General features: G+C 40.5%; 2 protein-coding genes across 8 annotated transcripts in view; both read right to left on the bottom strand.

The window, feature by feature from the left end:
• Positions 1-5,934, bottom strand: part of zmym4.1 (zinc finger MYM-type containing 4, tandem duplicate 1) — a 36,040-nt gene extending 30,106 nt beyond the window's left edge. For 2 of the 7 annotated variants that reach the window (XM_033637155.2, XM_033637159.2), the window contains exons 1-2: positions 5,644-5,927; positions 1,132-1,639 (exon numbers count right to left, since the gene is read on the bottom strand). In XM_033637155.2, coding sequence (XP_033493046.1) covers positions 1,132-1,639; positions 5,644-5,721 — 586 coding nt within the window. In that variant the 5' untranslated portion in view covers positions 5,722-5,927. The other 5 variants (XM_033637157.2, XM_078175452.1, XM_033637156.2 and 2 more) reach the window with 5 other exon arrangements.
• A 4,324-nt stretch (positions 5,935-10,258) lies between these two features.
• On the bottom strand, positions 10,259-15,797 carry LOC144467421 (uncharacterized). The gene is made up of 2 exons (XM_078176011.1): positions 15,556-15,797; positions 10,259-11,474 (listed from the first exon to the last, which is right to left on the bottom strand). Exons 1-2 carry the CDS (start codon positions 15,795-15,797, stop codon positions 10,883-10,885), a joined length of 834 nt encoding a protein of 277 aa, XP_078032137.1. The 3' UTR covers positions 10,259-10,882.
• Between the last annotated feature and the right edge of the window lie 408 nt (positions 15,798-16,205).

Genomic DNA, 16,205 nt, shown 5'->3' with positions numbered 1-16,205 from the left:
CATCAATTTACTTGTTGAAAATAGGGTTAGGCAATGTTTACTGAATTGGCATATGATGACACTGAAACATCCTGATGAATGATGACATCATGTTAACTGCATTATTATGTATTAATCAACCACCCAAACTGGACCTGACCCACAAACTGCCAACTTTCTGCATTACAGTCACTTGTTGTCAGGACTAAAGACTGAGACAATTAGGACTAAACCTCGCAACACACTCCAATGTGTGTGTTTCTGTGTGTTCTGAGAGAGAGAGAGAGCAAAAGGGAAACAGAGACAGAGACAGAAGCCTCTTTTACACTTCCTGTTTAAGACAGGAATGTTTCGCTGTTAATATGTCTTGCTGTTCTTCTTTGAAAAGTACAATCCCGGAATGGATGGCAGAGCTGTCTCACCTTTAAGCTGGCAGTGGAGAAAGTAACAGCAGCAAAAAAAGGTCTTTGAAAAAGGACAGCCAGCAGGACAGGACCATAGAAGGGACAGGTGTGACATTTTGAAGACATGTTATGTGTGTGACGCACTGCCGAAAGTTTAAAAAGTAGCAGTTAGCAGCTAACTCAAAGAAGAACAGCAACCGAAAATGTCTACTAATTGGTAAAACAATGATTCTGTGAGCATCTTACCCACCAAGCAGAGGACGAGATCAGCTGCCATATAGGGGAACAGTGAATGATCGCTATTGCCATGTTATGCCATTGTTATTGTTTAGAAAGAGCTGCTGACACGTAACACTAGAGCCTTACGCTGTTGTGTTACACATCACACCCATCACAGCCCTTTTGCTTCCAGGATGCTGGCATGCTGTCTAAAATCACACACTGGAGCGACATGATGCAAATGCAATGCAACAATCTAAAGGTGGATTAGAAGAGGAACTTCTCGCGGCCCTACAATGCGATCTGTGTGTAAAATGGGCAAGAGAAAGCGGCTGAAAAGGTGGACCATTGCATGCAATGTTTCTGACCTAAGACCTAAGTGTTAATAACTTACTCAGAATAATGCTTTGTCACCTTTTGACAAATTTTTACCCGTGTATTAAAATAAATAAATACGAAGAAACCATCCATTGGTTTGGACCCACTAACTGCTGTACATGAAATGATAAAACTTCAGGTTTAACTTCACCTGCTGTTGAAGTGGTAGATGAACGGCTACAATCCACATCCATCAAGTTATCCTGCTCCTCTTTCATCTGAGCTTCCTGTTCCACCTGATCCACTGTACCAATATCCATCATCTCGTCAAGGTCTTCCGCTGTAGAAAGCCCCAATTTCTTCACTGGCTGCTCGCTAATGTCCTCCTTAGTGTTGATGTCTGGTTCATTTGTTTCAAACTCTTCCTCAGTTTTCATCTCTTTTTCGTGATCTGAGGTGCTACCTGGCTCACCACCTTCAACCAAAACTGTGCTGATTGTCTCATCTGGAAGGAGAGAGGTCTGTGAAGTCTCATCACTTTCTTTAGGTTCAGTTTCTTTACCTTCCATTTCATTCTCAGCAGCAGCAAAGTCATCCTCCTCTCCATGTTCAGAGAGTCTAGGAGAGGCTGTGTGAACAAGCTCCGGGTCTCCAACATCCACTGATGCTCCTGGCTCTGAAACAGCTTCCATGGCTTCACTGTCTGTCCCCTCTGTTACCTGTGAAGATAATGAACAGTTAACTTTCTGTACAATGCAAGAATAGTGACTGTTGTTGTGTTATTCAAAAATAAGATTTTCATATTGCTGGTTTGTCTATAATATTGTATTGTGACTTAAGTATCATGCTAATATCATATCGTAGAGCCTCTGGTGATTCCCAGCCCTGATACCAGTGTCAGAAATTAGCAAGGGCCACGGGCCATTTGGACGCAATTTATCCAAGAATGCCCCCAAAAGCCATGTTCCGGGGGCCAAAATTGCCCCCAAGTTTTCGAAACAACTATATGTATTTATATTTTTAACAGTATTACAATCTGACATTAGTAGTATAATTAGTATAAGAAGTATAATTTTATTTTTATTAAATTGATTTACCGTCACAATCAACGAGATTGCACTGATTACGTGAGAGTAATCTGACAGAGAAGGGGAGGGAGCTTTGCTGTACCATAAGTATAAATTAACCATTTCTTGGGTGATCTGTGTCTACACAATGACAAATTAATGAAAAATTAAGGTAGAATGAATTTTAAATTTTAAATTAACTTACTTCCAGGATTGCATCTAAGGAATTTATAGTAACTTGGCCTTTTTAACAGTAAAAGTAACTAATGTGGTGAAACCTTAGTACTGCTATCAGTAGATTAATGGTTAAATCATCACATTTAAACTGGTTGAATTATAGGAAATCTGAGTGATATTTTGCAACCATAACTTTATGTAACCCATTATTTATTTCATTTAAAGTGGTTTCTACTGAAGAGTGAAGACGCTATCTTAGTTGGTTTTGCTTTTCATGTGCTTATTGTTAAAACATAATTACAATTTTCTGATGGCCCCCAAACATTTTGAAAATGCCCCCATTTTTTAGACCGTGGGGGCCAAAATTGCCCCCAAAATATTTTGTTAATTTCATACCCTGCCTGATACCCAATGACCACGTCAACCAATCGCACATTACAAGCAATGTCCATGGAGCTGTGTTTCAAACTTATTTTTGGTAAGTATTCACATAAATAATTTGTCACCTTTTTAATTAGTGATGCATAACATATATAAGGAAGAAGAAGAAACAAGCTCAACATGCTGACTAGTGAGCCAAACATGTCATCAAGAGTTTAGAAGTCTTTCAAAGTTTCAAGGGAAGACAACATGATTGCACCAAGGGTCTGTTCCATGACCGTCCAACTCCTCCAGGCCCCCAGGAAGTGCGCTGGGCTTTGAAGCCAATTTTCATAGTGGCCAAACAGTGGTACTGCAATGTCCAAGGTCCATAATATGACACCCTGTAGCTGTTAAACAGGTTAGACAGTGCTGTCTAACCCAGTTAGCCCTGTCACAGTGTGTGTGCAGGCAGACTGTCACCAACTGTCTCCACAGGGATTACTTGCGTATAACACATTAACATGACAGATTATGTCAAAGCATTTAAGTTCGATTCTGCAGCAAAAAATCTTGGGAAGTTCTTTGAAATACATTGCCAAAAATATAAATTAACTTTAAAGAGTCAGAACTGTTCTTTGTTTTTGTTGTGGTCACAGTAGTGATTTCAGTTAGACTTAGTTAGGTTAGGGCTGTGGAATATCAGATCACTACATCTTAGCCTTTCTTACCCACAGGTGAGCTTAAACTACAGGTTATGCACTTCCTTTTAAAATACAAAAAGATGAAATTATTGGTTATCTAATGGGTTAGTTAGTGGTTAATCTAATGGGTTAGTTCATGGTTAGTGGTGTGGGCTGAGAAGAAATCCATATAATGCATTCATCATTTTAAATACAGTTAAATAAAAGGTCTTGTTGACCCATGTGTTTAAATTCATGTCGGTGTAAAAAATATAATTATCAGGTTACCTATGATTTTTTTTAATGTGTGGATGTATGAGGTACTCATCCATAATCAGTGCAGTACCTACAGTGGAGGTTGGCACAACCCTATTTTTAGAAAAACAGAGGAGTAACATCACAGAAGCAAAGCAATGCACTGCTGGTGATGGGGGCAGCTGCAAAATGTATTTTAGTCACTCAAAAAAAAAAAAAAAAAAAAAAAAAAATCAACATCAGTTTAAGTAGGCACTATATTAATATATTAATAAGAAGAATATTTTCACCACTTCACTTTGCCATCAGACAGCCATTTACTTTGGCACAATGTTTTGTTAACCATAGAACTTCTGCATACTGTGCATACACACCGATCAGCCAAAACATTAAAACCACTAACAGATGTTAAAAACATTGATCATTTGGTAACAATGCAATGTTCTGCTGGGAAACACACACAGACCCTCCCACCCAGCATTGTCCTGTTGGGTGGGCCACTGCCTTTAGCTAGTGCTGTTGCCATGAGGGTATGTACTTCTATGTCTACTCTACAATGGTGTTTGGGTGGATAGAGCATGTCAAATGGCATACACATTGATGCAAGGACCCAAGGTTTCCCAGCAGGATACTGCATTGTAACAAGATGATCTGCATTGTAACAAGATGATCAATGTAATTTACTCCACCCACCAAGAAATCTATGTATTTTTTACTGGTTGTTTGGTAAGCCGTTCTATTTAGGTGGAGGTATTTGGAGCTATCTTACCTGATGTTTGGGTACAGCAGTGCTCTTCAGCATATGTCTCACTCGATTATTTGGCAGTAATCTTAATACATAATCCTCTTCAGAGAAATGTTTACTGCAAACGCGGAGTTGTTTCAATTTTGCAGGTGGAGAGTTGATGTCTCTCTTCAGTGCAGCTAGCCACAGCTGTCTAAGGTCAATATCAATCAACGGAACACGGTGAAATATATATGGGGACCAGGAAGTTTCTTTGTTTGAACAGCCCGGAAAAGCACACAGACGCACCATCTTTGAAATCTTTAGAAAAGTGAGGTTTGATTTCAGACTGATCTGGCAACAGCACTTTCTGACCCAAACAGCTGACCTGCACAGTTGGACTTATGCTTGGAATAGAGAAGTTCTATGGTTGACAAAGTGCAGTGCAAGAGGTAAAGGTCATGATAAAGCAATGAAAATATCATATGTGCACTTGAACAAATAATGACTTTTTTAAGTGCCCCCCCCCCCATCCACAGCAGTACATTGTTTCTCTTCCTCTCCATTACTCCTGCCTGCTTCTCCAAACTGGGGGCTTGCCGGCGGCCATGTTATACAACCCCACTTCAAAAACTCCAAACTATCCCTTTACAGGTAAAAGTATACCTCCGCTGAGCAAAGCTGTGATAAATGTTAAATACGTTGCTGATAAAACGGTCGATGCAGCTGTAGAGTCATTGCAGAGAGCTACAGTTGAGCCATTTAACTATTGGTTTTTACGGAAAAGGCAGCTATTAGACTTATTTACATGCCCATGTCGACTGAGCCCTCCAACATGCCTGTGTTTAAGATGTCCTTAACTTTACAATGAAGCTAGCTCGAATATAATCACAGCCGACATCCATGTCACATAATATAAACACAGCTCAGCTGCATTAAAGTCCACATAGCTTCAACGTAAATTGACATTAGCGCGCACACTGCTTTGACCGTGCATCTTCACTAAACAATCAAACACGACAAGTTAGCTTGTTGCTGATATTGCAACACTGCTCGTGCAGTGTAAACACAACTACCCGTTTCAGCTGCACGGCTAGTATGCAAATGAGGTGGTTAATTACCTCCGTCCGAGTTGCTTCCCTGGATTCAGCCATGATATGATGATAAGCTGCCAAATTACACCTCCTTTAACGTTAACGTTAAACACGAAGAGAACTAGCTCACCATTTGCTAAGCTAACGCTAGCTTGCTTGCAAGTATGCACACCTCTCCGCCTGTCCGCTAGCTCGCTACGGTTAGCTAGCCTTTATCGCGCCAGTATGTCCGCACGCCACAGTAACTAACCACTATGCTGATTAAATGGCATTTACGGGTGGAATAATGTTAGATATAGCAACGTCTTCGTGTATGAGTGTTATAATGAATGTATACAGCCCTAACAACGTGCAGAACATTACCGCGCCAGACTCTTGGACAGGCGAGCCTTGATTGGTGGCCAGACGTTCGTGTCCGTCGCCAGTTTCCGTAGCCGCCATGTTTGCTCCAAAATCCTGATGTGTGGGTTTGCAAATAAAATGCGAATTATTAAAAAGCACTCTTCAACCGTCAAACACTTTCAATAGGATTCCTTACTAGCGTTACATATTTTGCATTCAGTCTCGCGCGTCGCAGAGCATGTCTTCTTCTTTTGTTGACTTCTTTTTCTTCTTCGGGCTTTAATGGCCGCTTGCATCCTTCATGTTGCACTACCGCCATCCTCCGGAATTAGTCCACTCTTAAAGTGTCCAGCATATTTATGGGAACACCAACAACAGGACACATAGCCTACTTTTAGGCCGAGGGGAACATCAGAGCAAAAGAAAGACTTTGCATTGCTTTATGAGCATGTTATATTCGGATTCTTTGCCTGTGACAAGAAATTTTATGGCTGTAACAGCACTGCTTATAATTGAATTGAATCAAATTTTATTTATAAAGCCCAATATCACATATCACAATTCGCGCAGAGGGCTTTGCAGCACACAACATCTTTCTGTCCGTGGACCCTCACAGCAGATGAAGAAAAACTCCCCTTCCCAAGTAAACCCTTTTACAGGGGAAAAAACTGGCAGAAACCTCAGGAAGAGCAACTGGGGGGGAACCCTCTTCAAGGACGACCAGACGTGCAACAGATGTCTCATGTACAGAACACATCAACATAATAAATGTACAGTGATCCTTGTAACAAAATGAGACATTGAGAGAGAGAGTGAGACGACAATAGCTACAATAACTTTGATTTTAGTAATAACAGTACAGCATCTTGGTAGTATATTTGACAATATGACAATAATAGTTATATGTGTATAATAATAGTAGAAGTATGACTAATAACAACAGCAAGAGTAGTAGGAGGCATCAGGCAGGACCACGACAGCAGCGTAACCATGACCCACAATCCAGGTGTAGCCACAGTTAGAGGAAAACTGCGAGACGGTGGCGCACAAAGGCTCTGGAGAAGAAGATGAATTAGTGACACGCAGTACCAGAACATGAGTGTTAGCAAATGAAGAATTACCAACTTTTCAGAATCTGAGAGAGAGAAGGCGAGAAGGAGCTCAGTGTATCAGGAGGTCCCCTGGCAGACTAGGCCTATATCAGCCTAACTAGGGGCTGGTCCAAGGCAAGCCTGAGCCAGCCCTAACTATAAGCTTTAGCAAAAAGAAAAGTCTACTCTTAAATCATATAATGCATTTATTGTATGACCCCTTCCTTCCCGACCTTGCATGTGAAATTCATAGCTGTGTGAAGAAGTATGCAGATTTTAAAGCCAAAATACTAATTTTCAGGTATGAAAGTAATTTTTTGGACCAAGTCTATATTTTGATTAGTACTGGTACTGTTGAAATTAGAATTATGTAACTTGTATTAGATTAGGGATTAGTCTCTTAGGTGAAATATGAGGCATGTCATTTCTTATTATTTCAAACCACCATGCTGCTACAGCTAGCTTAACACTGGTTGAAAGGGGCGGGGATCGTTGAAACACAGTTTGCAAAAGTTTTTTTGAAATACTGAGCATCTGACAGGTACAGGTTAGCACGTTAGACCTTAGAGGAAGTGGTTAATATTGTATGTATCAGTTTTTTATGTTTTCTTTTTGTTATTGTGTAGTTTTTATGTCTTCACTCTTACTCTTCACTGTTACTACCGCTGTTGTGATACAAGTTACCCTGGTAGTCTGGCAGGTTGTGATAATGGAGCTCCTTGCATTTGACAACAGTTAATGAATCCTGTGATATAGTCGGAGAAGTTGAAAAAAAATGCAATTTGTAGTCGCGAAATAAGGGTACTTTGGGCCGAAATTTAAGAGCTCTAACACAAAAATTCAGCGAGTTATAGGCGCTGAGATAAAAAGTGTTACAACCATGCCCAGTCTCCCCTATATCATGAATCTATTGATTAGTCTTGCCAAATTTTATGTACCTAAGTGTAAGTTTACAAACCTTTAATGTTTTTTACAAAGATTCTGAAAAGTACATAAATTCCAGGGGCATCATAGCGAGGGGAAAGTGGGACTGATTGCCCAGGGCCTCAACGGAAGGGGGGTCCTCGAAAAGCCTGGAATGAAAAATTAATTGTGTTTGCAGCTTTTTATTTCTATGTAATTAGTTCCACAACTAAATTAAATTTGGCTTAATAAATCAGCTGAAAGACTGAACGTTGTGAAAAAAATAGTACAAACTCCCTGAGGCCCTGCTCACCTCTTAAAGGTGCTAAATTATTTAATCTGCTCTTGCACCAGGATTCTAAAGACCCTTTCCCATCGCACAAACAACCTGCTAACACCCGCTAACATCTGGCTTTCTAATGCTATAGGAAAGGCTGCAATCAGCATTCACACTCCAGGTGTGAATGCTGACTGCAGCCTTTCCTATGACTCTGTAGCTGTTTCAGGTATTTATTGCCTCCGCCTCTGATCAGCATTGATGGGAACACAACACCTGAGTGAACACGCTAATTTTAGCTCCTTTGCTGGTGAGATGTGAGCTACCACAAAACACCGTCCGTCTCCACCCAAGCAGCGCTCAAACATCAGTCCAAATTAGTCTGCACTGAGTTTGAAATAGAGACTAAATAAGTGAGAGATATATAAAGAGAAGTAACCATTTCTTCTCAGCTGTTTACCTGTTCTCCAGCCTGTCTGTGATGTTGAATGTGACACACACACACACACACACACACACACACACACAGAAAGGCATACTCCTCTGCTGCTGAGCCATATACACAGCTCTGGTCTACTGGCAATGGGAAAGGAGTCTATGGGCTATTGTTAGCAGGTTTACCTGTGTTTAAACAACCTGTGTACATGTGCTAATTTTGGTGGAAAGGGGGTATAAATGCAGCTAGAGCCAAGTGAGTGACTGCTTATGCTGCTGGAGCATCAACAACACTGTCATGGTTCTTAACCAAGAAACGGAAATTAGGGCTCCGGAAAAAAAAGAAAAGAGATGAAAGGGACAGAACGCAAACTGATTTAAACTGACTTATCAAAAGGTGCATGGAGAGACATAAATCAACAGAGGAAGGGCGATAGGCCCACATAGACTACAGGGGCCCCAGAATTTAGTGCTATGCCCCTGATAAATACAGTGAAATAGCGGTTAAAAAAAAGCCATATTAACTGTATAATTGCATATTTTAACTGTAAAGTAGGCTATGTAATTGAAATGTGATCTTTGGACAAGGAAAGTCTCATTTGCTTCCATCTATAAGTTGTGCACCAGCTGAAAATGTTCAGTGATTCTTAATTAGTCTACATACTATTATAGTTGTGCCTTAAATGTGCCTTTAGGTTTTTTCCTTTTTAATTATTTATTTAAATTAAACCCTGGCATGAATTTTGCACTGTTGCACTGCTTTGCATTTATTTTCACGTTTTTGTGTCTAAGTGACTAATGGGAACAACATTTTTTGAAACTGGTCCAGTATTGAGCGAGAGCAGAGGCCAGGCTGCAAAGTAAATACTCCAGGCATTATCACATTATCAATTTATGTCCAACGAAAGTGATAGCTGTTGCCACTGACAGGCTCAGATTGTGTCTGACAAGCTTATGGAAAGGATCCCTACAGAGATAGATCTTTTTGTTAAAGAGTGAGATCTTTTTTTTGTTGTTTTTAACCAGAAACAGATCCAAAATTGCTGTCTTCAAATCCACCATACTCCATTTAAATAAACAGTATTTTAACATGTAAAACACACTTCATTCAGAGTCGACAGAAACTAAATAAAAACTGACATTGGAAAAATAACTGATCAGTAATTTTAGTATCATCACAGTGTTGGGAAGTAAATAGTTACATGAATTACATTACAAAATAAATGAATTGTAACAACATGACCATAAAGTCGCTCCTCACGTACAGCTTCAACTTCAACTAACTGCATATTCAGACACTGTTTAAAAAGATTTATTAATAACTTATTGTCACACTGAAGTAACCCAGCCTCAGTTTTTCTCTCAAATATTTCCTCCATCAAGTTGCACAACATACTGAATTTATGTTCACACATGCTTTAACACCCAAACTCTTCTCATGATTAGCAGAGCTGTGTGTAAGCTCATGACTTCAACAGGAGCAGGGTAGCAATGAAAATGTCTGCACACTCATATGAATAATACATGAAAAATATACTTACAGTTGCCACATAATATACAAAAAATTATATTTGTTTTGAGGAAACTCTCAACATGTATTTCTGTGTTTCTTAGTTATGAAACAAGGAACCTTAACCTTCACCCAAAGCCTTGTCTACTAAGTCACATAAAAAAGATTTTGTCTAATAAGAAACTATTCATATATATATATTTTAAGGATTATTTTTGTAATTTAGCTTATAAATCTGCATGAGTGACATCCATGTTTTTAATTTGTCTCCATGGTCAATGCATCACCTTTTTAGCAGCATATTTAGGTGCAGGCTGCACTGAAAGACGTACACTATACAGCCAAAAGTATGTGGACGCTTAAACATTACACGTAATTTTTCAACGTGTAATTTTAAAACAATGGGTTTAACATGACAAAAGTTAATGTTTGGTTGATGGTAAGAAACGTATCAATTTACATATTGCAAATACATTTTACTGTCCACACAGAGTGACCTAGATTAGTTAGAAAAGTTATTTATTAGCATTAACTCTGATAACAAGTCAGGTAAAGCAATATTTTAGTATTTTACAGATACAAGTTTGGGAAAAAATCAATCAGATACTGGCTCCAAATGAGGTCACCAGCTCAAGATGCCAGTAGCCATATTTCATTTTTGTACAGAGGGGGAAGATGGAGATGTGTCATCCATCTTTATATACAGTCTATGGTTTATCCTCAAGGTGCTGGATGGGGTTGAGGTCAGGACTCTAAAGTTATTCCACACCAAATTCAGGACCCCATGTCTTTATGGATCCAGCTTTGCAGGGGCATTGTCATGTTGAAGCAGGGCTTTCCCAAAACTGCTGCCACACAGTTGGAGGCCCACTATTGTCTAAGATATCATGGTTTTGCTGCAGCATTTAGTTTTCCCTTGATTTGACCAAAGGATCTAGCCAAAATCATAAAAAAATAGTCAAAAACCCAAAATACACAGCATGTATGTGAACAGGGTTGTCCATATACTTTTGGTCAGATAGTGCTACACCAGCAGATTTTGTGTTAGTGGTATGTAAGTGTCTTTGATGCTCCCTGCTGGAGCTTCAGAGAAGTTATCTTACTGTCCAACTCGTCCATGAAGCCTTCATCCACAGACTCACTGTCCACCTCCTCTTCTTCAGCCTCTGTGGGCAGAAACACATGAAGCTGAGTGCGAGCTGAACCTGCAGCTAGAGAGGGGCGTTCACTGCAGCTCGGGAGACAAGGCTTCCCAATGATAGACAAAGGCTCTCCCTGGGACAGTGAGTTGCGATACTGCATCACTAAAGGTCGGAGATCACCCTGGACCATCTCTGGGCTCAGGGCAGGGTTGTGTGAATGACGTCTCGCTGGTTTTGGCTTGGTGGATGGCTGGATGGCCTGGGAGAAGTGGATATAGGCCGGTCTGCTGCAGCTTTGGACCTGCTGGTTGTTCTGCTGCTGGTGGGGCTGGCTGGTCCCCGATGGGTGACAGGTCTTGCAGGGGAGCAGGACTGATGACTTGGAGAGTGGAGGAGGTGGGGGTCGCTTTTGTAAAACACTGGGGTGACGGTTGCATGAGTATCCCTCGAAAAGGATGCTCTCATTTGGGGTGAGGAGGGACGGCTCACTGAGGCTGTGGAGACAGCAACTGTTTATTAGCAAAAACATTTTCAGGAGTTGATAACAAGCCATGGCAGCTGCTCTGTGAGGCTGTATTAAGGCACAGCAGTGCTTTAAGCTAGATGCTAATACTCACAGTGAATGCTAACATGCTCATGGTTTGCTGGCTTAATGTTTGCTAATGTTTGCCACTGTAGATCAGTGTGTTAGCATGCTAACATTTCCTTTAAGTGTGCTGCAGAGGTTATGTTTTTCTGTAGGTCAACCTGGGAGACACCATTGCCCTGGTTCCTACTAATGGGAGGCGCCCAGGAGGCATCCTGATCAGATTCCTGAACCACCTCAACTGGCCCCTTTGATGCAAAGGAGCAGCGGGTCTACTCCGCGCTTCCTCCAGATGTCTGAGCTATCTATAAGGCTGAGCCCAGCCACCCTACTGAGAAAACTAATTTCAGCCATCCGTGATCTCACTCTTTCAGTCACCATCCAAAGCTCATGCTTATAGGTGAGGGTGGCAGCATAGATGGACTGGTAAATTGAAAGCTTGCTAGCAGCCATCTTTTTATGAGTCACCTTAAGGCTTCAAAATTCACAAGTGGGCTATTCACTGATGTATTTTGTGTTGTAGAACAAAACATGACAGTCTGTTAAGCTTGTGTTAATCACAGTCCTTATTTCAGTCATCTCACCAAAAACCTATTCAAAAAAACCCATCGACTTCAAGACGAGGGAATTGGGAGTGTTAAAATGCTAACTCAGTTTTGGGTTTTAGGACATAGTCCTGCAGCACTCTATATAAATGCCTGCACCAGGCCCCCTGAAAGAGCGCTGTGCTTTGAAGCCAGTTTTCATGGTGGCCAAATAGTGGAATTACATCCGTCACATGATGCCATCGGGCCCAAAAATACTTTTTCCTATTAACTTATATTGTGAAAGAGACATTTGTAAATCAGTGGATACATTTTCTTGAGCATCACAGCCCCTACAAAGTGACTTGTACCCATTCGGTCTTATAACATTTGCAAAGTCTTGAAGAGCTACAAAACTGAAAGATTTTTTTTTGGCCCCATACCCCACTGAGCAGCTTTCATAGGGCTAAACAGGGCCCTGCCTAAAACACTGTATCCAATTCTCTTCATACATCCATGGTCTGTACCAAATTGTTTGTCCATCTATACAGTAGCTGTTGAGATATTTTCCAGTTTGGATGAAAAGAGGTGGACCAAGCATGGCAAATAAAAAAAAAAACTACAAGTATAAAGCTATGCTAGTGGCTCCATGAGACTGTAGTGGCATGCTAACATGCTCATTAAGACAATGCTAAAATGCTGATATGTAGCCAGAATAATGTTTATCGTGTTCATGATCTTAGTTTAGCATGTTAGCATGCAATTAGCACTAAATGCAAAGTACAGCTAAGGCTAATAGCAATGACATTAGTTTTGCAGGTATTCAGCCATAAACCAAAGTATTGGACAAAGTACAAATTTCACCTGATGGTGATAAAAAGTGAAGGTATCACCAAAGTCATGACAATCACTCTGAGGAATGCGTCAATGTCTATACCAAATTTCAATGCCATCCATCCAGTAGTTTTCAGCCAAACAATAATCCCATGTTTTTAATGGCGGTGCTAGAGGGAAGGTCAGGGCATCAAGAAAATCATTATGATTCATCTTCTGGGGACCATGAACGTCTGTACAAAATCCAGTGACAATTCATCAGATAGGTGTTGAAATATTTTCCAGTCTGGACCAAAGAGGTGGAGTCACTTACTAACAGACTGATACCGTCATGTCTAACAAAACAAAAATATTCACACATCAGAACTCTTCCTCTTCTTCCTCCTCATCTATTTGATGGTTATTCAAAACCTGCTCTGCTTGGGTGAGTGGAGGCCATCAAATACTCTGTCAGACAGGGAGGCATGTGTGTTTGTGTTTAAGAGCTTAAAGTGTGTGTATGTGCCTCGCTCAGGTTTCTCCCTCCTGTGCGTGAAGCCAGTGTGGGTGTTGCATCAGGCGACGGATCGGCTTCCACACCTGAGATTTATGACACACTGGTCCCTAGCTTCTGTACTCAAAGCAAACCAGGAGGGGGGGGTAAAGAAGTGGCCTACATTATGCTATCAAATTGGGACAGACCAGAGAGGAAACAATTACGGTGTAATTCCAGTCAAGCGTTGAAGCTTTGACAGGCACTTTTGCTGAAATGAATAGAGACGGTGTAGATGTGAGAGTGGAGATGACATACAGGTGATTAATCACATCAAACATGCAGTGATGCTGCAGCTGCTGCAAGATCTGCACCTGGTGTCATTTATCACTAACAGGCCTGTCTTAGTCTTTTTTAAAAGATGTTTTGATGTTATTTTTAAGTCATTTAATACAAAAAGTTCTCAATAAAGTCAGGTTTTATTTATATAGCTACATGAAAATCACAAGTGTGCCTTAGTCAACAGTCTGTAAACAACCTGTCAGTTTAGAGGAGAAAAAGCTCCACGTTAACCCATGCAAATAATGAATAAATTAAATATAAATAGAAAACATTTAAGCACAATCATTACTGACAAACAATCACAGACAGAAAGATTTGCTCGTTATCGTTTTTTTTTTTTTATTATTTGTATGCAGTGTTTCACTCTGTTTTCCACCAGTTTGGACTCATTGATATTTACAGCACCTTGCCAAGATTAAGCCAGGTGGAAGGGTGGTTGTCCTGCATTATCTCAATTAATCATATAAAATGCCAAACTATAGGAAAACAAATTCACATCACTGAAGTTGGAGAACCCAGGGTGATGTTTTCAGATTGTTTTTAGTCTCACCAGCAGTTTAAAATCCAAAGATATTCAGTTTACTGTCACATATCAAAAAGAAAATCAACAAATCCTTACACTGAAGAAGCAGGCTTTGTTTGGCATTTTGGCTTTAAACCATTAATCGATTATCAGTATAGTTTCCATTTAATCTTCTAATTAATTGACAGCTTTTCAGACCAAGTCATTGTGATCCACACCCTTTATGAAAGGGATACTTTACCCCCTACATGAGCATTTGGATTTCAGTTACTCACTTTGTGTTACATTGAATTTAGAAAGAAACATTTGTTTTTTCTCATCTCACTCCATGGTGAACAAAGAATAGTAAACAATCACACAAGGATGAGTGATGCACCTGTGTTGTTTATGCAGGAGAGTTTTATATTGTACAGTTTTAGTGAAAATGTGAAAAGTCAGCAGATGTTCTGAGACAGTTGTGGTCCCCATATGACTTCAATTCATAAAGATTTTTCTCTGGTTTTGGATTCTTCGTTCACTATAGAGGCATGCAAGAAAAACAATGTTTTTTTCACCAATTTAATATAACACACGGTGAGTAATTGATATGCAAATAATCATTTGGAGGATGAAGTATTCCTTTAATTTTACTCCAATATATAGGGTTTTTATCAAATCAAGGCAATTAGGGTCAGAATTACTGACAGAGATATTAAATAAATTAACCACATTCCCTCCATTGTAAATGTTCTCGTGTGCACCAGCCCTAATGGTTACTTCTCTTGTATTACCATTACATCTGAGTCACTGAGCTAACATAAATAATTAATACCCATTTATTTTGTTTAACAAAACTAACTGCTGTTCTAAAGGTGTTTCCAAAATCGCAGACTTTTCTAGATTTTCTGGATGAAAAATTAAAATAATTTTTTAACACATCTCTCAGATTTTGTCATTTTTGTCTGATCCAGACCAAGGTGGATGTGAGTAGATAATAAGCCTAGATTTGAGATACTCTCGCGAGCCACTTCAAAATATTCTTGTATCAAAGTTTTAAATTGTGAAAATGCTGCGGTTAAGACCTGGTTAAGTTAAGGCTTTAAAAAGCACTAGGCTAGGGTTAGGGAAAGACATGAAAGATGAAATCCTACAGGGGTTTTTGCAAATCTGGGGTTTCCAGACATGACCTCCACAGGAAAAAAGGAATTATTTAGAGAAACAGATGCTTTGTTCAGTGACTCACGTGTAAACTGGAGCTACATACAAACTGAACCCTTCTGGTCCTTCAGCTGAAATCTTGTGTGCATTAGCTTACCTGAGACGAGCCATGCTGCTTCGCCTGCGGGGCCCTTTGGCTGTAGCGACCAGTGAGGGCAGCCTTACGGGGGTCCTGGTCCCCTTGCTTCCTCCTGCTGTGGGTGGAGGGTGCACAGAGCTGGTGAGCAGATAGGTCTGGACCAAAACTCTGCTCTTTTGGACGGCTCTTTGATGCCACCGACCACTGACGTCCAAACCCAGGCCGAGCACAGCCGTTGGGGGTGCAGTGGTGCCACTCATTGGTCTCTAAATGTTGTGTCACACCTGGAGGAGAATTTACCTGAAAATGTCTTGTCAAAGTTAAACTAGATTGATCCTGGTACACATGGACTCTCGCTTTAGATATCAAGCAGATAAAGCGGATACTGGAAAGACCTGGATCTGTACGTCTACAGGCCCTGGGGGGTGAATGCAGAGGGGATTGTACTGCTCCACCTGTGGGCAGCGGACACCATCAATGATGTATGTCCATTAATGATGCATGGCTAGAGCTGGTCAGGTGGACACCACCTACTTTACCTCCTCTCCCTCTCTCCCTTTCCCTCTTCCCCAGGTCGGCTTACAATGGGAGGGAACAGGTGGTAAACAGACGGGGCAAAGCGAGTCCAGGAAATGTAAATGTGATACAGTGAACTTCAAATAGAAAGA

The sequence above is a fragment of the Epinephelus lanceolatus genome, chromosome 16 (genome assembly GCF_041903045.1).
Source record: "Epinephelus lanceolatus isolate andai-2023 chromosome 16, ASM4190304v1, whole genome shotgun sequence".
Classification (NCBI taxonomy): domain Eukaryota; kingdom Metazoa; phylum Chordata; class Actinopteri; order Perciformes; family Serranidae; genus Epinephelus; species Epinephelus lanceolatus.
The sequence above is the reverse complement of the archived record's forward strand: the minus strand, read 5'-3'. Positions and strand labels throughout refer to the sequence as shown.

Bases quoted from the DNA above. Each gene is read 5' to 3' on its own strand.
- LOC144467421 (XM_078176011.1), bottom strand. From the start codon at position 15,797: ATGAGTGGCACCACTGCACCCCCAACGGCTGTGCTCGGCCTGGGTTTG. The intron at 11,475-15,555 runs GTAAGCTAATGC...CTGTCTCCACAG, and splicing joins AGCAGCATGGCTCGTCTCAG to CCTCAGTGAGCCGTCCCTCC.